Source organism: Silurus meridionalis, chromosome 17, assembly GCF_014805685.1.
Source record: "Silurus meridionalis isolate SWU-2019-XX chromosome 17, ASM1480568v1, whole genome shotgun sequence".
Lineage (NCBI taxonomy): Eukaryota > Metazoa > Chordata > Actinopteri > Siluriformes > Siluridae > Silurus > Silurus meridionalis.
The window spans coordinates 24,514,090-24,538,376 of record NC_060900.1 but is presented as its reverse complement, the minus strand read 5'-3'; the positions used below and the strand labels follow the sequence as shown (position 1 = coordinate 24,538,376).

General features: G+C 36.5%; 1 protein-coding gene across 1 annotated transcript; it reads left to right on the top strand.

The window, feature by feature from the left end:
- The first annotated feature begins 4,708 nt into the window (after positions 1-4,708).
- On the top strand, positions 4,709-24,055 carry tmem47 (transmembrane protein 47). Its single transcript, XM_046870494.1, has 3 exons — positions 4,709-5,264; positions 16,685-16,825; positions 19,438-24,055. Exons 1-3 carry the CDS (start codon positions 5,027-5,029, stop codon positions 19,614-19,616), a joined length of 558 nt encoding a protein of 185 aa, XP_046726450.1. The 5' UTR covers positions 4,709-5,026; the 3' UTR covers positions 19,617-24,055.
- The last annotated feature ends 232 nt before the right edge of the window (positions 24,056-24,287 follow it).

Below are 24,287 nucleotides of genomic sequence, written 5' to 3'. Positions count from 1 at the left end.
AGAAACTGCGCATGCGCACTGCAGAGATCCAAAGCGTCTCGCGCAAAGTTGCCAGATTGATGAATCGATTTGTTTTTTGAATTATATAGTGTGGATTATATTTACACTAAAAAACATTTTATATTATATTATATTATATTATATTATATTATATTATATTATATTATATTATATTATATTATATTATATTATATTTGTGAGTTTTTTTTACATTATTCCTGTAAAAAGTTAGCAGTTGTGCCACAAGGACCATGTTTGCTAATGCTGGTGAAGATAAAGTGGTGTGTAATAATTTCCACTAAATCAATTAAAACAAAATATGCAAAAAGTTTAAGTGATAACAGAAATTAAGCAAAATCTAAATTTGTATGCACATAGTAAAAAGAAGTTATACTGTCTGGAGAAAGTAGGTACACCCTGGATCATTACACACATATGTGGCTGGTTCTCCTCCAAACTGTTAATACCAAGTTTTAATCACTCAATTCTATCATTATTTTTTTAAATATGCATAACACTTTTACTTCACTGGAACTAAAAGATACAAACCTGTTACTGTTCCAGCATGACAATTGTGCACAAAGAAGTTTTACCAAAGACATTGTTGTTGGTGTGAAGGTTTGAGTGGAGTAACTCAACATCCCCCTGATTTCCTCGACCACGCTGAACATCATTGTGATGAACCCCAAGTCCTCACCTCCTTCAGCATCATTGTCTAATCCTACTAATGCAAATAATGCAAATCACTTACGCAAATACCACAATGATATTCACTGTATGGCTAAAAGTATGTACACCACTGACCATTACACTCATATGTGGCTGGTTCTTCTCCAAATAGTTTTGTTTTATTCAAATAATTGTATCTCTATTGTGTTTTTATACATTACAATTTCCCTGCTCCAGCATGTCAATTGTGCATAAAGCAATATCCATGAAAACATCATTGTTGGGTTGAGGTTTGAGTGAAAGAACTCAGGTATTCTGCACAGACCCCTTGACCACAATAAACACCTTTGTGGTGAACTGTAATTGAAAAGTCTTTACCTCCTCCTGCATCACTGTCACTATTACTCTTATACAGTAGCTGTAAGAAGGCTAACCCCTACAGCCATTTCCCAAAATCTGGGTGAATGTTTTATCAGAAAAGTGGAGCTTTTTATAAGTGTAAAGTAATAATACTGGAATAAGATGTTCATCAGGGATGTATGTGCATGGGTGGGGAGGGGTCCACAAACAAGGGTTTTACCATGTAGGATTTTATTCTTGTATAGTTTGTGTTGATACAGATAAAGTATATAAAATGATCTCACTTCCAAAGGCTTTAATAGCAACGTACTTACATTGATAAATGGTGACAACAGGTACCCTGGAATATTTAAAAATAAATTACTTAAAATGTGCCTTTTTTTTATTTTTTACTTTTGACAAACACCATGAATTCTGAACGGATGAGATTGATTTATTTTAAGTATAACACATGAAAAACACACTTATACTGTGCATTTATTTATAAACATCTCATCTCATCTCATCAGCTTGCTACTGAGAGCAAAGAGGATACATAAAATAAAATATTTTTAAGGATCTTTTTTTCTTACATAAGGATGACTCACAACCAATGTTAGCATTTAGAAAGCCTGAATCACTGAGTTTATAGTCATTTAACCAAGTTTAAAGGAAGCTAAATATTTAGAACTGTACAGACATTCTTCTAAAACTAACATTGAGGCACAACTTAAACAAGGGATGTCCAAACTTTTTCACAAAGGGCCGGTGTTTTCTTTCGAACTCAGCAAAGGGCATCAAATTCTACCTGTTTAAATCTAATTATTTTTATTTTCAATGACTTTCAGGTGTGGCCCTTACATGATTGGAATAAAAACCTGCACTTACACTGGCCCTTTGTGTAAAAGATTGGACACCTTTGACTTAAACTTTAAAAAGACTGTAGTGTAGATTGTGTCCTTGGGGCCAACATTAACCTCATTAGAAAACAATAAGGATTCAGGTTTCCAAAAAGAAAAAAAACCCTAACTAATAGATGATATGAACTAAATCACCCAAACTGCGAGTAAAACATTCAGTACTGGCAACCCTGAAAGAGAAAGAGCTGGTCCTCACTTTTCTTCATGCAGGATGCTTTAATGATTTAGAGATGTTTTTCACAGGTATATTAGCTACAATCAATGCTTTTGCTGTTCTGTAAACTAGACACAAAGGATTTGCAAAATAAATAAATAAATAAAAAAAACTTTTTTAAAACCCTCAAAGGAAATTCTTCAGTTATGAATATTGATGACTTGATGATGCCTCTAACACAAATTAACATGGTTTCCCCCCCACTGATAGTTCCCCTCTCACTACAATTGGTAATCAGTAAGGCTTTAAGACTCCGCCAGAGGACACGGTCGACCCTCACACACACACACAAACACACACACACACACACACACAAACAAACACACACACACACACACACACACACACACACACACACAGACCCTGGAGCAGAGATTAAAGCTCCTCAGATCTGCTCAGTTTTCTGCATCATGCAGAAATTTTTTTTTTGCTATATTGTTAGATACTTGACATAAAGGCATGATGTCATCACTGACTGGAAGTCTAGCATGGTATTAGAAAATCTTAGTTCCGGTAGATTACAACCTCAATTTAAGTTCACTGTGTGAAGTGTAAATAAAAACAGAATTCAACTTTTAGCAAATCTAATATAGCTGTATTTGATTTTCAATCCAACATAGAAAACATGTTTAAACAAAGAAAATATACTATATTAAGACAAAATTAGGGTAATTTTTAATTTGATGGCTGAAACACACTCAAAAATCTTGGGACAGGATCACATTTACTATAGCGTAGCATCCTCTCTTCTTCTAACAATGATCTGTATATATATCTGAGAACTGAGGAGACAGTGGCTGGAGTTTGGGGGGAAAAAAGTTGTGTAATTTGTGTCTGATATAGGGTTTCTAGCTGCTCAACAGTTCTAGGTCTTCTTTGTCATATTTTTCATTTCATGACATTTTTAAACATTGAATAGTCTTGGCTGCAGAAAGGTCAGACAGTTCAGCCCCTGCACTTTTCCACCACACAGCCATGATGTAGTAATAGATGCATTATGCGGTTAACATCATCTCACTGATATATACCAGTCCTTCCCTAAATACACATTGACTGGATGGAAACGTATTTTGCCTTTCTATTTTTTTGGAAGTAAAAGTTACTTCTCTGGCTTTTTGTTGGCCCGTAATTAGTGAGATATGTTGCATAATTCCAAATTACCTTATTTCTCAAAACATTTAACATGTTTTCTATGTTCTATTGTGACTAAAATATAATTAAATCATTGCATTCTTGTTATTTTTGTACAGTATAATAATGATGATGATGATGATGATGATGATGTTGATGATGATGGCGACAGGGGGCGCTACAACTCTCATAAAATCAGTTCAAGCTTCACTTAAGTGTTCATATAACACACTTACTATTTACTTACAATGCTCTTCACTAAATAATTAAGCGTCTTATTAAAGATCATTTCACACTGCACTGATTTTACTGCAATGGACTTTAATTGATATTTATTGTCATGTATTAGGATTATTGTGGTTGTTACCAGTATCCGTCGTTAGAGGGCGCTGGAACGTGTGAGAGAAAAGAGATAGGTTGTAAGGGGGGGGGATTTTAATACAGGCAGAGACGTTACAATTATTATTATTATTATTATTATTATTATTATTATTATTATTAATACTGTAGTAGTAAGTTTAGTTTTTTGGTTTTACAGTTTTTACAAGAAAGTGAAAGACAAGATAAAAAGAGTGAGTGAGCACTATAAATCTATAGCGGCTAAAGAAAAAGAGAAAAAGAGTATCTGGATAGAAAAAAAGGCAGACGACTGGGGAAAAAGGAAAACAGAAAAGGGAGTAGACAGAAAAAAAAACAAGTGGAGACATAGAGAAGAAAATGTATAAAGAGGACAGACAGACAGACAGACAGACAGACAGACAGATAGATAGATAGATAGATAGATAGATAGATAGATAGATAGATAGAACCAGACACAGAGTGCGTGTGTGTGTGTGCGTGTGTGTGTGTGTGTGTGAGAGAGAGAGAGAGAGAGAGAGAGAGAGAGGAGTGAGAGAGAGAGAGAGAGAGAGAGTGAGTGAGAGAGAGAGAGAGATAGAGAGAGAGAGAGAGAGAGAGAGAGAGAGAATACTGAATAAACGAAAGAAACTAAGGAATAGCAAGAAAGAAATGTCAGAAAAGGAGAGACGTAGAGGAATAGATAGAAAGTAGGATCAGAAAGAGGGAGAGAGAGGGACAGATAGAGATCGAGAGAGACAATGGGAGTGGAGAAAAATAAAGACAGAGGACTATAGATAGAGAGAAATAAATGAAAGAGGGGAGTCATGAAGAAGTATATGAAGAGAAAGTAGATGAAACAGAAACAAAGAGAGAGAGAGAGAGAGAGAGAGAGAGAGAGAGAAATGAAAGAAACTGAAAAAGGAAGACAGAGCGAAAGAAATATAAAAGAATAGATACATGTAGAAATATAGAGATATAGATAAAGTAAAAGTAAAGAAAAGAAAAAGAGAGAAATAAAAACAGCAATGGAGTAGACGGCAAAAAGAGATATAGAGAAATAAATGTAGAAAGAGGAGAAACGGGGAGAGAGAGAGAGAGAGAGAGAGAGAGAAAGAGAGCGAGAGAGAGAGAGAGAGAGAGAGCAGGACAAATGGGGGTGTTTCGTGTGGGCGGGTTTTAGGACCCTGCAGGTGCGCCGTGTTTTGTGTTCAGTAATGTGCAGTGCGGATTCTCATCCTCGGAGCGCGCGACCCTCCGCCTGACTCCAGCCCTCGCGCTTTCTTCGCTGTTCTTCCTCATCGGCGGCAGCGGCATCAGCATCAGCAGCATCACCACCGCGGCGTCTTTCCACGAGCACGAGCACGAGCGCCACGACCGCGAGCCCCGGCAGCCGCCGCCCCCCCAACCGCTGCTGATGGCCTCGTCCGCGAGCGGCACGGAGGAGTCGCGCGGTGCGGCGTCCTCGTCGGCGCCCACGCCCCTTAAACTGGTGGGCCTGGTGTGCGTGTTCCTGGCGCTGTGCCTGGACGTGGGCGCCGTGCTGAGCCCCGCGTGGGTCACCGCCGACCAGCAGTACTACCTGTCCCTGTGGGAGTCGTGCTGGAAGTCCGCCGGCGCGAGCGCGTGGCAGTGCACCGGCACGCTAAACACGGGTGAGCCCGCGCGCCACACACACACGATAAACAAACAAAGCAACCGGGCGCGCTTTTATCCCGGGTGTTTTAATGATATATGATCTCGATATCACGATAAAAATTTGTGACAATATCGACCACCTTTAGTGACAAACGTCTGATGTAAAAGCTCTTTAAATTCTTTACAGATTGTTGTTTCCTGCTTTATCTTGTAAACAACAACTGTAATAAATCATACACAACTGATTCATTAGATTTAAACTTATTTGCCATGTCTTTATGCAAATAGGACTCTATGCAAATAAGACTTTAATCAAATATGCACTCATTTGCATGCTTCATGAAAACAAAGATTAAGTCAATGCGAAGAAATTTTACAGAAAAGTGTTGGAAAACAAAAATTTGTCAAATCATAATAATGGCACATGGTGTGATATAACTCTATTTTCAATATATAATCGAACGTGCATCCGATAATAATCATAATTTCATCTATTTGACTGTGATTTCCATCGAGTTAGGACAAAAATAATGATGTGTAAGTTAAAAAAAAAGAAATATTTTGATAAAACAATATACTTAATTGCCTTAAAAGTGTAATTTATAAAGAAAATTGTCATGTAATATGTCAGTAAACAAGTTTTTCTTTAATATATGACATGATATATGGGTGGGGCTTTAAATCTTTTCATGTTTAGGATAACGCAGGGTCTGGAAAAATGTCAAATAAATTTTTTTTTACTATTTGAATGATGATATTCTTACTTATATTACTCTATTGTAAGAGAAGATGCATTGTAAATTGAAAAATTCTCAGTTCCACATGTAGTGTCCTGCTTCAAACCTCAACCGAATCCAATAGAAAGTGATTACGCTGCTGTTTAAGCGATCGTCTACTGTTAAAACAGGAACGCTGAGACACGTTTTGTGTCCTGAGCGAGTTTATCGATATGAGTATAACGTTACGTCGTCACTGAGACACTGATACTGCAGATGCACTGATATTTTATATCTCTCAGATCGCTCATTTCATATGTTTCTGCTGAAAATAATATCCGAATTCATTATATCTTAATATATTTGTGGCCTGAAGCAAGGATCCTCTGGAAAAAAAAAATTATAAGTCAGCATTACATGATAAATGTAAAAGAGTATCATTGAGTATCATTGTGTATCTGTGTGTCTAACTGATTTTGTTGCTCTATTGATGAGAGCATATCATGTTACAGAGGTTCATCTCGGTGTCTGCCGCCGTATCGATCTGCAAATTTAAGACTATTCGGATGTAAACAATTCAGTTATCCCTTCATGTAATTATATATTATCATTACCCATTGGCTGTCACTGTCTCGGTTAACTTAATCGCAAAAATATTACAAAATCCTAAGGTCAAGCATCACATTCATAAGATATATTGAGCTTAATTAAGGGCCTATGATGTGTTCTGGGACTGGGAAAATCATATATTAAGATATACAGGTTTTTTTTTTCCAAATATTGTTTATGCAATTGATTCACACTCATAAAAAGTCACATTTGAGTTTTCATGCCAATGATTGGATGGGAAGAAACGATATTTCTGGAGGTATATCCTATTTGAAGCAAAGAAGATGGCAAACTGTGCTCTGCGAAAATATCGAAAGGAGGACCTACAGTGTTTCGATACAACACAAGTACCCTGATAAAACCTCTGTATTCACTACACAGTATCTTAATATAGAGGGTTATTTAGAGCTAAGTACACAGTGCAGTATTTGGAAGCATAAGAATTTAAAATTACCGTTCACAGGAATTTATTTTCATTGTAACTGAGAGCACTTCAATTGTGCGAGCACTGAGCACTGAGCATTGAGTACTGTATGATTTCATTAAGAATCCTGGTGCCTGCTCGCCATTCTAATTTCTATCAGACACTTAAACAGGACTAAATAAAATGTCTCGCGACGTTCCAGATGGATTCAAGTTCTTGTTATATATAAAACATGTCCTAATACTCATGGTGAATAAATAGACAGCTCTTAAAAAGCATCACAGTCAGTCGAGCATCACAGTCATCTCGAGCTGAGATGCAAGAAAACAAACAAAAAACCAAACATAAGGATTTCATTGTTTTAGTTGGGTGCATGGTAACTACAAGTCCAGGACAAGACCCTAAATGGACAGCTGTGGCACAGTTTAAGTAAGAGCTTTATAGCGGTGGTCTCGGACCGTTTGGTGCCCGATGGGCCAAGGCACGGCATGAAATGATGGCTGTGATCTCCATTAAATCTCCCTGCCAGGACACCACCATGACTTAACCCTAATGAGGCCGTATCTCAGGAGTGATATGGCCCAGATCTTAAAAGTTTGGAACATTTTTTGCACCCTTATGTGACTAAAAGTAACCGTGTTTGGCTTTCTAATCTTGAGCTCTGTTCTAAAACAAGCCATGGTTGTGTTTGGGTCATTTATATATAGCATAACAGATTATATCAGTTAGCTTGAAATATTTTGCTCATAGCACATTTAGCTCGGTTATGAGGCTGTATTAAGGGCTCTCTGTTTCACTATTTATAAATAGGCGATAGAAAACCATCTGGGGGGAATGGTATTAGTGCATTTAGCTAGCTACATTCCAGTTTTCTTCGACTTCTTCGACATGGCATTTTTATGAAGTAAAAACTTTACCAAGAAAACAAATACTTTAAAAGTGTAATATTTTCACTGAGGGAATGTGTAGAGCAGGTGCTAATCACTCATTGCTAGTACATTTTTCTGTTCTGCTCTTTCTTCGCATTTTCGCCGCTTGTTGCTCTCAGACAATGCGGGAATGTCACAGCGGGCCCAGCTGGGATTTCTTTTCTGCTTTTGTTGCCCCCGAAAAATGGCCTTTTTGTCAGGGTTCAGTGTGAAAAGGGGAGGCTAACTTGGCCATGCTAACTCCCCCGAGACATTGGTGTGCACGCAGATTAGTAACCGCGGCAACAAGTGGCCCATTTCCCACCGAGTAAAAGAAACCTGAGATACTTTTGCTCCTGGACGGATAAAAACAGTGAATATCTGTGGTGTTTTGAAAGTTTAGAGTCCATAAAAAGTGGCGAAGGAAGTGGAAGTTAAAGTGTCTTTTTTTATTCCTTGATCTATTTGCTTTTTGTCCTACAAACAAACAAAAAAAAAGTTAAGCTCAGGCCTCATTAAACTACCAGAGCCCCAGCAGAAAAGGAGTTGAACTTCGGAGCTTCATCGATCCGAAAATCACTTTAATCCGTCACTCTGCTTATTCTCGTATTTTGCCTGTGTGTCATGTGCTGTGCATTAAACAAATCCCATTAGCTTTGCAATTACCGCTCGGCTAACGCGGCCCTCTACAGCACGCCATTATCGACCCTCTAAATGCACGGTTTGTCCTCGATAGACGTTTTGGTTAGAGATTAGTTTGCTTTAAGGATTAACTGTTAAATTAAGGCATTAATATGCTCGCTCACACACACACACACACACACACACACACACACACACACATACAGGAGACTGAGGAATTTGGTCGGAGTCTGTGAGAACGTTTTGTGCTGACGTAGAATGTAAAGGGCGTGTGTGAAGCTAATTTCTGCTCTCTATAACTGTGTGTGTGTGTGTGGACCTGTCCCTGTTTCAGTACTATTTTTAACACCCCCTTGTCCACTTTCTCCTCACCGCACAAGAGCGCAAAATATCTACAACGTCATTTTTAATTAGCTCGTCTTGTTGATGAGAGGGGAGGGACTTCAGCAGGTTTCGAAACCAATCAGGATTGATGTGCAAATTACTGATGATGGCAGTGTGGTAAGATGGGATTTTTTTAGTTGCAGACGACACTGAAGTGCAATAGGATATAGGCTGTTTAACAGAATCGTTATTTTAACTTGGTTGTTTAAATATGTGTGTGTGGGCTGGCTCATCAGCTTTGAACCAATCAGGATTGATATGCAAATTAAGCCTGGATGATAAACCGGGAAACGAGAAAATTCGTAGCCACAGGACCTGTAAGATAGCTAGATATTTTAGTTAGCCAGCTTAAAGATTAGTTAAATCATTGTTGTTAACGTTGTATTGTTAATTATATAAAAGGAAGAAAATTTGCACAGAGGCACACCAGGCTAGCTAGCTAGCTAGCTTTTAGACGATCATGGTTGTTGAAATAAGCGCAACAGCTTCAACCCAGTCAGGATTGATGTGCAAAATATTTACCGATGACAACCAAGTTTCCGAAAACATTCAGCCATGGAACCACAGACGCAAGATAGAGTAGCTATCCAGCTGTTGGTTGTCATGGAAACTTTATTGATAAAAAAAACAGAAAATTAGCTCAACAACCAACCAGTGTTGACATGCAAATTATTCTCTGGTGACAAGGCGGGGCCAAAGGACCTACATGCTAAGCTAGTTATCTGTCAACCATTGTTGTTGTTAGCACTTTTTTAACTTTACCACACTAACAATTGAGTGCTAGCTTGGGTTAGGTGTTAAACCAGCTTGTTAGCTACTTGCTTAATAACAAATGATATGGAAATGTAATACATAAAAAAAATAAAATAAAAAAAATGATATATATATATATCTATATATATATATCTATATCTATATCTATATCTATATATATATATATATATATATATATATATATATATATATATATATATATATATATAATTTACTATATAATTGTATGGTTGTAGATTTAATTGTTATTCCTTCCACCATTTTTTTTTTGTTTGAAAGTTTGCCAAGTTCATGAGCAAACCCCCAAGGAGCCATTAAGTGAAGTTGAATTGTGTGGTAAAAGTATTGGCACCCCGAAGCAGCCAAGAAGGAAATTGAGATGGGAAGTCGAGCAGGGCACGTTCAAAACAACATTGGAACACAACCTGCTAATCTTTGTGACCGACCCTCATCCGTCTTTTTCATCACGCTCATTTATATGTTTGTATTTTTTGCCTGATCTCGAGCGTCTCCGTTTGTAAGCCCGTCTGGCGTTACAGCGAGCGGATGAGATATAGATTTCGGTAATTAACCTTGTGATTCTTATCAGCATTTCCCCCTTTCTGTGATCCTGCAGGGATGATTTTATTATTTTTTTCTTTTGGAATACGATCACGTACCGCTTGGATTCCTCTAAACGCACGTCTCAAGGTGCCTCAAAGACGAAATTTCGAGAGACGAAGAAAGACGATCCTAAAATTCGGACACTGGATGTTTCCTCTTGGGGGAAAAAAAGCATTGTTTGACCGACAGCAGGGTCGGGATATCTCTGTTATGACTTCCTGTAGTGACAAACGCATTCGTAACTCATAATCCTGTACCTTATATGGTAACGTGTGGCCCATAGCACGTTTAACACACGTCACATATTAAGAACGACGGCTTTACGGCGGAGGAAATGACCTTGTTCTTCAGGTTGAGCTTTATGCTTGATGCAAGGCCGTAAAAGCAAAGGGTGAGCGAAATGAAAGAGATTTTTAACGAGATGCCCGCTTTAAGTGTCTCTTTCCATCGACTTTTAAAAAAAATAAGATCCATCTTCACTAGCAATGCCGTATACAGCAGTTTCACTCAGGCCCCTGGGGAAATAAGGAAGAATGTTGGAATGTAGCTTTTTCAGGATGCACAGGACCCACTAAGGGATAAAAATAGAACTGGAATGTAGTGGTTAATATTAGAGAGGGAGAGAGAAATAGATTCTTTAGACCATTTTATGCTTATTGGTCTAAATGGGATGTTTTCCTATCGGTATGTTTTCACTCTGAGCATTTTAAAGAAAACAAATTGCAGATTTAATAGAGCACAGAGCTGTGAACGTCCTTCTAAAACCCATTCACTCGTCTGCTGGAAATACGGAGAGCAGGAAAAATTAGTAAAAAAAAATAAATAATCCAATGATTTAATTCTATATGCAAATCAGGGGCTTCTTAATCATATGCAATAACATCCTCAGTGTCGTGCGATTCTAGAAAAATAATCCACGCCTGGGTGGTCTTGATATGCAGAGTTATTCTTACTACTCAAAAGTAGTCACAGATTCAATATCTTCTTTCTTTCTTTCTTCTTTTCTTCCAACATCTCCTGGTGATGTTGGAAAACTTGACCTTTGACACTGGAGACTCCTTCCAAGCCAATTTTCACATCAACCATATACATTGTAGTACACAGTGAAATTAACCAACATTTCTCCAGGAACAACGTGATACACGAAACAACTTAAATGAACACTAGATAACACAAAATGACAACAACCCGACTTTTACACAGGAGTACATAAAGTACTCATGTGCGGGAAGTGGTAGCTCGGTGGCTAACATGTGGTACTTTGGATTGAAATATTGTGAGTTCAAATCCCAGCACCACCAAGCTCCCATTTCAAGGCCCATGAGCAAAACCTCCAAGTCTCAACTGCTCAGTTGTTTAAATGGGATGCCATATCACGTAAATATACACCACTGTAACAATGCATATTTATAACATAAAATACCGTAATGTACGCCCGATAAACACTATTCTCCTCACTCTTAACCACACCAACACTATTATTAGATTTTTTTTCTAAGTAACACGCGCTTATAAAATCCGCTTCTCGTACCACCAAGTCCCTGTCGTTTGAATGAGCGAATTATTGAACTTTTGACATGAAATCCTTCATAAATGAGTACGTGTTCATTCCACAAAATCACTGAAAGGCCAAAACCGCAGATATCTGGAACTACAACCGATTCTAATGTGTGGCTAAACACCAAAGTCCTTTACAAAAGGCTGTTGTTGGCCGCTTTTGCTATTAGTGTGCGCCATGGACGAGTTTATTTTTCCTACTGTTTTGTGGACAGTTTGTTAGCTGAACAACGAATCCATGTCGTGTATCACATGGCAACAAAAACCATGTTATATTGTCCCAATTTTTTTAAATATATATATTTCCGTTATCTCAGCCTATTCATTCATCACCACAGGAATGTACTCATGATAACAATAAAATGTGTTAGAATAACAATTTTCTGTTTTTACTCAAGTATCTCCTTTTTTGTTATTTCTTTTTGTACATTTTTTCCCCCTTCAGTTGTTTTTTTTCTTCACCGCGCCCTCATCTACTCCGTCTCACCATGTTCGCTGTTACACACTGTCAGCTAACAGGCCTGGCATCTCTGTTTCCCGTGCATCGCCATCTCCCTTTATCTTTTCGTCTATCTTCTTTATTCACCCCCCCTCTTCCCTCGCTCCTGTCAGCGCTCCGTGGAGGATTTGCTGCTATTTCTAGGCCCCACTCCAGTCGAGTGTCTTTAGAGTGCTTCTGTATAAAAGGCAGATGGAGAGATGGAGAAACACATAGAGAAGATGAGAGAGAGAGAGAGGGGGTGAGGGAGAGAGGGAGTGCTGGAAGAGAAGGAGGGAGTGGTAGCATCCATTATGAGACGCCCCATTTATCCCAACAGAGTCAGTGATGAGCTCTCAGTGGTGCAAAAAGGTTCATTGTTTTACAATTAGGCAAAAAAACACTGTGTGTGTGTGTGTGTGTGTTTGTGTGTGGTTAATTACACAACGTTACTGTTCTCCCTTCTCATGTAATCTATCCGAACATGTTCTCTTTCCCACTCTGAAACCCGAGTGCATTTCTTTATCACTTCATTCTTTTCTCTCATACTCTCTCCATTCATTTCTTTTTTCTCTCTCTCACATACACGTTCATTCCCAGGCCAACATGCCCCTCTTGAGATGGACAAATAAACCTTTACCTTACTTCCAGCTTGATTGTGTTTCACACAGCCTTATTGTGAATATCGGAAGATCTATTACAGAGAACCTTCTGAGCAATGCATTATACAATTTATAAATCCATGCTGGAGGATTTACTAAATGCATACGACACAATGTAAACTTTGGAGTTTTTGTTGCGAATTGGAGTACATTCCTGTGGTGATGAATGAATAGGCTGAGATAACGGAAATATATATATTTAAAAAAATTGGGACAATATAAAGTTTTTTTTTTTGCCATGCGATACACGACATGGATTCGTTGTTTAACTAACAAACTGTCCACAAAACAGTTGGAAAAATTAACTCGTCCATGGGGCACACTTATAGCCAACAACAGCCTTTTGTAAAGGACTTTGGGGTTTAGCCATACATAAAGTAGAGGGTACTGATACACTATAGGGGCAAAGGTTTGTGAACAACTGACCATTAGATTGGTTTGTATTTTTGGGACATCCCATTTCACATTTATTGCCATTCACTGTTATAATGACCTCCACTCTTCTGGGAAGATGTTCCGATAGATGTTTTTTTTGGAGGGCAGCTGTAGAGATTTGTGCTACTGCATCCAAAGTCATCCTACACAATCGTATACCACATATGGCTGGAAAAGTCAGGTGTCTCATTATATTTGTCCATATAGCGTATATACGGACTTCATAAATGTAAGTTTGACTGTAACACTAAAATATTTGATCGCACATGAACTGAATATAGTTTGATGTTTTGGCTAAAAATAAAATCTCCGCCCTTAATTTTCCTTTCAGTCGAGTGTATTTACATCAGAGCGTGCACTTCTCTCTCAACCCTGTCTTTATACAGCTTCATGTCATAAATGTAATGTTAGTAAAAAACAAAAAAACAAACAAAAAAATACAGTAAACCAGCAAACAATTCATGATGATAATTGACGGCTGTTTTCCTCATCCATTCATCATCATTCTCACATTTATGCAATTCTTATGTTCTTATATTCTTTTATATGCATTGCGTGGAACAGGTACTTGGAATCTGCTTTCATAGCTTTTTCGTAAGCACTTATATGGCAGATGCTTAACGTTTTAATAAGAAATGTTATTAAACAAAAAATTATGTAAAGTGTGAATACCTAATGAGACATGGTCAAATGAATCGACTATTTTCCACATGAATTAGTACTTAGATTAATTCAAGTTTAAGCTAGCTAGATTTTCTAAGCTACAAACAAAAACAAAAACGCGCAGGTTCTAGTCACACCCACAAATTGCAAAACGAATCAGCATGTTTTGACCAATCAGAATCCAGAATACAACTTGCAACTGTGGTAACTTGTAATGGTTATAATCCAGCATGTTTTCCTATGATACTGATCTGCCATTATGTTTTTCGATGAAAAATGCTCATCCAAAACTGATAGTGTCTATAGTAATGGTTACAGAATAGTGCAATTATTATCGCACTCACACTTGATCTGCCCTACCATTGCACAAATTATTACATGTGCCAGGATAAAAAAGGCATCACCTTCTGACCAATTAGCATCCAGAATTCAATTTCCAATCGTTGTCATGGTTTCATTCCGACCTGCATTTTTAGTAAGAGGACTATCCGAAGTTAAAACTGAGGCATTTGCATCAGATATATTGATATTTAGTCTCTATAGACATGTTAACAAAGAGGTGCGATGCGACTTTTAGGATCTCATGCAGCAGAAAGAGAAAGCGTTCACCTACCGACTGTGGAAAAGACGTCCACTGAGCCACATAAAGCCACCAGATTATTCTCACACACTGACTTGCACGTTTATGTTAAACGCGTCTATATGTAGCCAAGCCTGATACTACACAACAAAAGCTCACAGATCAGAGGCCTGCCCCGAAACTGAGGCCAAGCTGGTGTCAAACTTCACCTTCGCCATGGATTAATAAGCATCTATACGAAAACACGAGTGGGCGAAGTCTTTCAGAACAAATGTGTTAAATAGGTTGTAATAGAATATGCAGGATAAAGAGTGTGTTGCGCAAATAGGTGTGAAGGTGCCAGTTTTACATCAGCTGGTCATTCAAATTTGTCACTTGTTACTGGGAATTGTAAATGATAGGGGATTATGCACGTAGCCACTGTGTGTCGTCTAGGACCACAAATCACCTAGATTTCAATTCATATAAATACTACATACAGTTTACATAATACTGAGCAACTGAAGAGCTTTGAGAATAGATTTGGACTATAATTATTATCAACAGTTGTCTACACCTAAGCACCTGTCAGTATGCCTGAACAGTGATGGAACTGTAATGAAAGGAAATTCGGTGCCACCCAGATGAGGATGGTTTCCCTTTTGAGTCTGGTTCCTCTCAAGTTTTCTTCCTCATGCCATCTCAGGGAGTTTTTCCCTTGCCATAGTTGCCACTGGCACGCTCAATAGGAATCAACCTAAAATGATAAGGAACAAACTTATAAGCACTAAACTTATAACTTTAAAACCTCTTTATCTCTAATGCTGCTTTAAAACAAGGTCCGTTGTTAAAAGTGCTATACATATAAATAAATTGAATCTGAAATAGCTTTAATGAATAAATATATATATTACTGTCGTCACTTGTGTGTTCCGTGTGTCTCAAGTACGTCATAGCAGCACCAAACTTCAAATCAAAGTCTTTGGTTACACTGTATGTCATAGGATCACTGGTCTCGACTCGATATACCGCATGTAATTATTCTGAATACAAAATAAAATCAGCAGAATAAGGAAATGCACGAAGTTAGAGCTTTAGAGTATGAGCCATGCTGTGATTCTCATAGTGGTGCAATGAATCACAAAACTCACGGTTTAGATCACATTACGGTTTTTGAGTTACGGATCATTTTTCTACGATGGCGTATTAGGGCCACTACAGGATAAAAAAAAAAAAACGGAAGGGGGGCAGGGAATTTTCGAGAAAAAAACGAAGTTTTGTAAATGTTTTGTGTGTAAAACTTAAACATTTATTAATTTCGAGTATTAAACTCAGATACCCCCCCAATAAATGTTTTAATTTTAAACACAAAACTTTTATAAAACTTCAAGTTTATTTCTCAAACGTTTTTAGGTTCAAAACTCTGAAATTCAATGCACCTCCCCTTCCATTAAAAAAAAAAAATCCTATAGTGGCCTTAATACGACCTCGTATTTTTCCGATTGCCAAAAAGAGGTGAGGAGACAAATATCATTTGATTTCCATTTATGATTTATGAAAAATGTTACAGCAAGGAAATGCTCCAAAAAACCCCCCAAAAAACTACCCTTCATTCTGCGATCGTTCATTTTTTTTTTAAAAAAATGCATCTGAAAGTAATAAGCAATTAGTTTGAGTTGCACCCCTAGATTCTCATATAAAAGGCAAACAGAAGAACAGAGCAAACTCACTGGACAGCTAATAAATTTACAATTCAATAATAAATTTACATTTATTATTATAATATTTTCCAGATGTAATATATACATGTATAAAAAAATCTTCTTATTCTTTTAAAGAATGGTCATTTCTGGTTGCCAACTCAAAAATTATGAAGCAGAGTAAACTTTCAGAACTAATTTTCCTAAATGGAATCAGGTGAGATTTAAAACATAATCAACATGAAAACCAGTAACTCGATTAATGGTCAGTGCAAATATTCACACAACTCTCCATTAACCCGTGATCGATGTTTGTGTTGCAGATTGGCAGATCGCTACGTTGGCACTTTTGCACGGAGGAGCCTTCCTCATCCTCATCTCTTTCATGGTGGCCCTGGTGTCTGTGTGCACGTGCAGCAGGAGGCGTTTCTACAGACCCGTCGCTGTCATGCTGTTCGCTGCAGGTGACTGTGACACGCTTATAGCTTATTAGCTGCATTGGATTGTTAGTGATTTGTAATAGAACTGGGTGGTGTTTGGCTTGTTACCAAGACGACAAGCTTTGTAAGCAAATCTAGATGGCATTTTAAAAAGAAATATCACTGAAATCCTGCATTTAAAAATAGACATACAGTGTATATATAGTATTATATTGTGTGGATTTAACTAAATAGATTGACTAATACCTAAATCGAGGTCGTAAATGTATTTGCCACTATGAATCCTTGGATTAATAAACCTCCTTCTTTTAACTCGTTAAGGAGTTCTGTCCACGGAGAGATATTTTTAATTAAAGTATTAGCATGAGGATATGAGCTTTAATCCTATCACCATCCTCCCATGATTGAATGAATATAATATTTTAAACTTTTTTTTCAATGGAGTCTGAGCTATGCCAGTTTAAACAAACCCTGCACAAAGTTTTAGTAGATGAGCAAAAATCAGGATTACGATTTCCTAACTCGGGATTTAGTCCCACAGTAAACTAAACAGAGCATCTACAAAACATTTCATCTGTGAGTTGCTGTCTGGCATGTGTGAATTAATAATAATAATGCTGATAAATATGTTTTGTTTTAAATGAGCTGAGAAAGGAATGACTAAGTAGAAATAAATAACTGGCTAAGAAAAAAATAACTAGCTAGCTCAGGAAGAAATAACTGTTACAAACTAAGAACAAATTACAGTAATCCCGCACTTTACCCCGGTTCGAATCTGGCGCCCCGGTTTATCGCGGAACTTCATTTGGCAGATAACTAATTCGTTTGGCTGATTTTCCCGGTGTCTCGCGGATAGAACGATAGACCAAAAAACTTATAGGGAATTGTTTTTATGGAGTTTTATGTTGGAATAATTTTTTAATTATTAAAATGTATTAATAAAAACACTATTATTTATAAAATTAAGTAAAATGTTAATACTCTACAGTACTGTATAAAATAGAATTTTTGGGGTGGCGTCCGTTTATCGCGGTTTTTCACGATTACTGTATTACTATGTTACTATTACTAGCTAAGATAAAAATTTAACTAGTTTAGAAAAAAAAACAACTAAATAGTAAAGAAAGAAATAACCATAACTAGCTAAGAAAAAGAACTAACTACATAAGAAAAAAAAACTAAGCAAGAGATAACTGTGATCAAATAAATGGTTAAGAAAATACCTAGCTAAGAAAGAAAGAATTATAACCAGCTTGGAAAAAATATCCAGCAAAAAACTCCTAATAAATTAATAACAACTAGCTAGCTAAGAAAGAAACAACTAGCTAAGATAGAAATAACTATAGCTAAAAAAAAAGACCATAAGAAAGAAACAGATTACTAAGTAGGAAAGAAATAATAGAAATCGAAGGAAAGAAAAGTCTAGCTAGTAAAGTAATAACAAATAAGTAGCTAAGAACAAAATAACTAGCTCAAAAATAACTTTGAAATAGCAAGTAAACTAAGAAATAAACTAAGAATTAAAAGATAAATCTGCATATAGTTCCTTCAGCTAACTCAATCAGGCTAAACTAATCCAGTACAAAGGTGAATTTTACCATTTTGAATGGTCATTAAAATAAGTAAATCTTGCCTAAAATAATTTTCTCCTTATTATATCAGACCCTGTCCTGAGTGATACTGAACATCCGGAGAAAGATCAGGAACTATATGAATGTGGTAATGGTGTAATGGTATCTGCTCACTTCTGCTCAATGCTCAGATGCTCTTTGTACGTACACAGTAAACGGGTACGTTTATAACAGAGTGGAGAAGCTCACTGGGACGTGTCCTCAGGGCGAAGGAATGCGGAAACAGGAAGTTTGTCACAGCGTCGCACTTCGGCACACAGCTGTTCAACTAATGACTTTTTCCTCTGTTTCGAATTAATCACACAGACATACGCTTTAAAAAGATCTATTTTTTTAATGGATTTTTTTTTATGTCCTTTGAAGTCGTTCTGCTTTGTTGAGGAGCTCATCACGGATTGCAGTTCCCTCTGAGGAGCAGAAAAATTCTTAACCGACTTTAGTTTTTACTCCTGTTCCACGAGTTAAACTATGGCTTTTGTTTGAATCACTCATTCCTGTCACATTGTTTGTCAGGTTGTTTTGCGCTATTTCCTTCCTTTGAGCTTTATTTTTCTTTGTAACGTCCCTTCTCACCTTTAATGAGACTTCACCTCAAAAGAAGGAATCGCAAGAGCAAGTTGTTCAGAACCATCATTTTATATCTATGCTAATTGTACGTAGAAAGAATAAATACTAGCTTAGAAATTAATAACTAACTAGTTAAGAACTAACTGCAAGCATAATTAAACATTTCTTGCCTCTGCCTCTGAAATTTCAGCCCTGTACATACAGAGAAAATGAATCGCTCTAGTGTGGATATAGTCAGAGTCCCTTGGCTTTTGCTTAAGGGTTAATTACTTTTAGCTTTGAAAGCTAATAGCTAGGCGACCAATCACTTTTCTGTGGTACGTAGCTAGATATAAGCTAGATGATATGTTTAGCTAGCTACAATTTTTTATAAATCGATACTGACGTTTAAGGACAATATTATCATGTTAATTATCATGTTTGTTTTACCCTTTGCAGTCGTCCTGCAGGCCTGTAGCCTAGTTCTGTTTCCCATCAAGTTCATCGAGACCGTCAGCTTACGAATATACCACGAGTTTAACTGGGGATACGGCTTGGCTTGGGGCGCCACCATCTTCTCATTCGGAGGAGCCATCCTGTACTGCCTGAACCCCAAGAACTACGATGACTACTACTGAACACAGACCCTGCCGCACGCCCCCTGTTCTCCTCACCGACACACACCTTTCCCATGCTCTTTTTCACATCCCTCTTGAGCTCACGCACCGAACTTCTTATTTGCTTCCTAAGAAACAAAAAACACACGCAAACTGGGTGCAGAGCTCCTCCAATTCCCAGACCCGCCCGGTTTCAACGTCCGATGCCAAAAACAACCTGCCCGAGTTCTTTGATCGTCGTCGTCATCATTATCATCGTTATTGTTTTAGTTTCTTAATTAATATGTCGCTCTTTTCCACTTCTTCCTTATCCTGCCATCACATTATTAACTTCACTGATCCAGCCCTGTTATTTGAACGTTTCGGGGGGGTTGGGGAAGCAGTCATGTGCTGATCCCTGCAGAGCGCTCCATCTGGAGAATCGGACCTGCTGCATGTGCGCGCACACACACACACACACACACACACACACACACACACACACTCACCGCACTTACACTCCAGGTCCTGTAATGAGAAAGCACAACATATGCTAATCTTTCGGTCACACTAGCAAGTTGGTTTGTTCTATATGAGAAATGGTAATAGCTATATGTAACTATACGTAATAAGCCATGGCTATATATAAAAGAATATTTAATTTATATAGCAATATATGTATAATAGATTATATATATATATATATGATAAACTAACGCAGTTTTATTTTCTTAAGCTTTAGTTCAATGAACCTTATGCTAAACTGTGAAGGTTATTAGGCTGTCAGAATTAACGTATTAACGCAAATTCATTTTAGTGTCACTATATAAAACAGACGAAATTAAACCCTTTAACGCAACGATGCCCTTTTTTTACTCGGCTATATAAAAAAATAATTCTTTAATAAAAAAATGTATGCACACATCCGGCAATTAACAGCATCTGTGTGGAAGAACAGCAAAGTTTCTTTTGGAATCCTGATGATTTACGTAATTTAAAACAACGTAATTAAAATAAATCATTTATATGAATATTTTTTTTCTTCATGCTCTATGTTCAGCATGGTTTCGTGAATAATAAATAAAGATTTGCATAAAACTTCCATATTTGTCCATGCCCATGTTGATTAGAGTATTAAAAACTTGAAAAGTATTCATTGAAGGTACATTTATAACAGATGAAAATGTCCGATTAATCATGATGAAATATTCTAATCGATTGACACCCCAAATATATATATATAATATACTGTCTGTATATATTGCTATATATAATTGATAGCTGTATATCATAGGCCATTGCTATATATTATAGGTCTTAGCTACATATAGCTATTACTATGTAAACATGTTAAACATTGAAGTAATTAGTATGAAAAAGTTCTTTTCATTTTTTTTTACACATACCTACAATCTATTCTAAATCCTCCGTTCAAACTTTGCATTTCTTCATTGCTTCTCTAAATATAAGGTTGTGTATATATAACAGGATATAACATCGTAGAATTTTGTGTCAAACTGTAAAAAGGGAAATAATTGAGGAATCATTTTTTGCTAGTGTGAAAATAAGTTTACGGTTTGAGTTGTTCCTTGGTGCAGACGTCTGAGTGCAAAAGTTTTTACCCCATTTTCTTAAACTGTCCTGTTCACGCAATATTTCCTCAAGGGCTGAGATGGCATTATATCTGAGTCGTTAAATATTTGACTTTGATTTATATCAAAGTCAAATGTTAGAATTTTGGCTAACTAGCTAGTTTTAAAGAAGAATCGTATCGGAGACATTGCGTTTTTTCTTTTTCGACTTGCCGCATGAACTAGCCAGTTTTAAGTAGCTAGATAAAGATCATTGTTTAAGGATTTCCTTAAACCAACCACAGCTTTTTCAACATTTGGTCCAGAGCGTGTAAAAAAAGGTTGAAATGCCTAGATTTTTATGAGAGACACGCATGCATGTTCCTTTTGTTTATATGCAACAAAGTAGATAATTTCGCATTATGAAGATTTACTTTGACCAAACAAAAATAGAAATGTAGAGATGTTCCAGTTTATTTTCATTGAAAAAACCTTAGCTTTACTCCTCTTGGAATCCAAACAGTTCTTTTCTCCAAACATTAATCTGAAATACTGTGCCATGCTTCTTGTAAAACTTGCCAAAGGTGTTCTTCACTAGTTGGAGATTTCTTTTTGACCTTGTAATCCAGTTCATCTCAGAGCAGTTTAATAAGATTTAGGTGCGGTGACTGGGCAGCCATTCCATGATAAATAACACTCCAGCTGCTCTCTAAACAACACTTACAGAGCTTGGATGCAAAGTTAAAAGACTAGATGTTTCTGAAGTTTTTAGGAAAAGTGTATATTAACATATCATCTAGCCAGTAGTGCTTCTTTTAAAGTTAGCTCACTAGTTTTGCTGTGAGCAAATATTTTGTAATGTTTGCTAACTAGCTATCTTTTAACCAATGACATTTTATTTACTGTCAGCTAGCGAGTTTGTTGTGTTTTCAACTTTTGTTAGATAGCTAGCTAATTCTATATAAGCGTATGTGTACATAAAAGGGATTTTCCTAAAGTTCTCTAGCTAGTCATGCTGTTTGACATGTGCTAATGTTTAGTAACTAGCCTGGTATCTATGCATAGGATATCCTGTAAGAAATGGGGTTAAAGTTAGCTAGCTGGTTCTGCTGTGAGCTTTACCTCGATGTTACCTCGATGTATGTTTTTAAACATAGCTAGCGATGCTTGCAGTGGGATTTTCCCTAAGAAATATTAGTAACTGTAGTAGATTTTCCATTAACATTTTCTGATATGAGCTAGCTAGCTTTTAACACATGGGATGTTGTCTGATGTTATTTGGCAAATTCTTCCAATGGGATTTTTATTTTTGTTATCTAGCCTTCTTTTTTCCTTTTTTATTATAGCTAGCAAATTTCTTTACAGGTATTTCCTCAAACAAAGAGAGTTACTGTAACAGAAGCTAGCTGGTTTTGCTATGAGACAATTGTAATGTTAGTTAATTTATACATTTATTTATGAATAAGACTTTCTTTTAGGTTAGCTAGCTAGGTAATTGCTAACATCAGCTAGCTTTGTATGGTAGAATCCACAAATGTGTCAATTCATATAATTATTTATTATTTTTTGTTGCTGCATATTAGCTAGCTGATACTGTAGCTAAATTTTCTTTCCTTCTAGCTTTTAATTGCTCGGGATTTAATGTTACCTCACTAGCTTTGAATGGGAATATCCTCTCATATCCTCAATATCCTTTTTTTTTATACTGTTAGCTATTTTTTTTTTTTTTTTTTTAGCATTGTGACATTTTAAGAACTGTAGCTAAAAGATTGATCCATTTGCAAGAATGTCAACTTGCTAATACTGTGGGATATTTTATGCACTAATTAGCTTTATTGCACTCAGACGTTTGGACTCGACGAGATGAATTATACAAGGGCGTTTTATCCAACAAGAGACCTGAGAGGTTGGAATATAATTTTTAATAATGTAGTTTACCATATTTTCACCAAACTGTAGCTAATGTCAGGGTAATAGAATAAGGTGTATGGCTAGAGCATGCTACATGGAGTAACATGGGTTAATTAGCTTTCCTGGAAATAACTGTGAGGTTTGTTAGTGCACATGTAAGAAGTGAATTCACTTTGTGTGTCTATTATGGCTAGCGGTGAGTTTTTTAAAATTTAAAAGATTTTCCTGTCAGTTTTAGCAAAAAAACGAAATAACGCTAAAATCGTATTTTGTCATTTTTATTGCATCTTTACATCCCTTGTCCATGGTTACAGCTTCTCTTTTCTTCCGATTGTAATTCCAAGTGCGTTAAAAAGGTGTTCTGAAAGCAAACAGGTTTCAGCTACAGCTTATACAATTCTCACCTTATAAGAGCTGCTAAATTTTTTACTTAAGGTTAATGGTCTTGAAATAAAAAATTAAAAACTACAGAAAATTATTGCTAATCAGAGGTTTATCAGTTATCTTGTATTTCAAAATTAGTGGAGTAAACAGAAGAAATTATTTTGCCTGGTAAAAATAAAAAGGGCTCACTGGATGGCAGCTGGGTACTGAGTACTATTCAGTTTACACTACTTAGTACTCACTACTCGGTACTCGTGACGCTGTACTTATTACTTAGTACTCAGTATTTACTATTCATAATCAATATTCGGTACTCAGTATTCAGTACCCATTATTTACTACTTACTACTCAGTATTTATTACCCATTATTCAGTATTTGTGCCACTACAATTTGGATTTTCTTGTGTACCTGATATTTTAGGATTAACATTTAAGTTTTAAATTTTTAATTGAATCACTTTAAGTTTCAAGAAGAAAAGGGTCAAAATAGTCAATCCGTTTAATTCCGAGGCAGCTGACTGGCTGAAACAGAGCTAGCTGTTTGCTTGGATGCGTTGTGTTGTCAAACATTTTAACCATTATTTATTATTTATAAATAAATTCATTTTGTTTTATTTGGTTTCATTTCATGATTTTCTTATAGCCTTCAATGAAATTAATCAAATGCAAAAAAGTCTAATTCACCCATTCGTTTCCTGTATGCTAATTAGCTGAAATGCTGCCAGTTGTTTTATGTTTAGTTGTTAAGTTTTTTTTTGTTTTTGTTTTTGCTTTACGTTAAAATTTTTGTTCCAATTTTGAATTCATAAAAGATTGACCTGAAATTCTATACAGTAAATAAAAAAA

Bases quoted from the DNA above. Each gene is read 5' to 3' on its own strand.
- tmem47 (XM_046870494.1), top strand. From the start codon at position 5,027: ATGGCCTCGTCCGCGAGCGGCACGGAGGAGTCGCGCGGTGCGGCGTCC. The intron at 5,265-16,684 runs GTGAGCCCGCGC...TTTGTGTTGCAG, and splicing joins CACCGGCACGCTAAACACGG to ATTGGCAGATCGCTACGTTG. The intron at 16,826-19,437 runs GTGACTGTGACA...TACCCTTTGCAG, and splicing joins TGTCATGCTGTTCGCTGCAG to TCGTCCTGCAGGCCTGTAGC.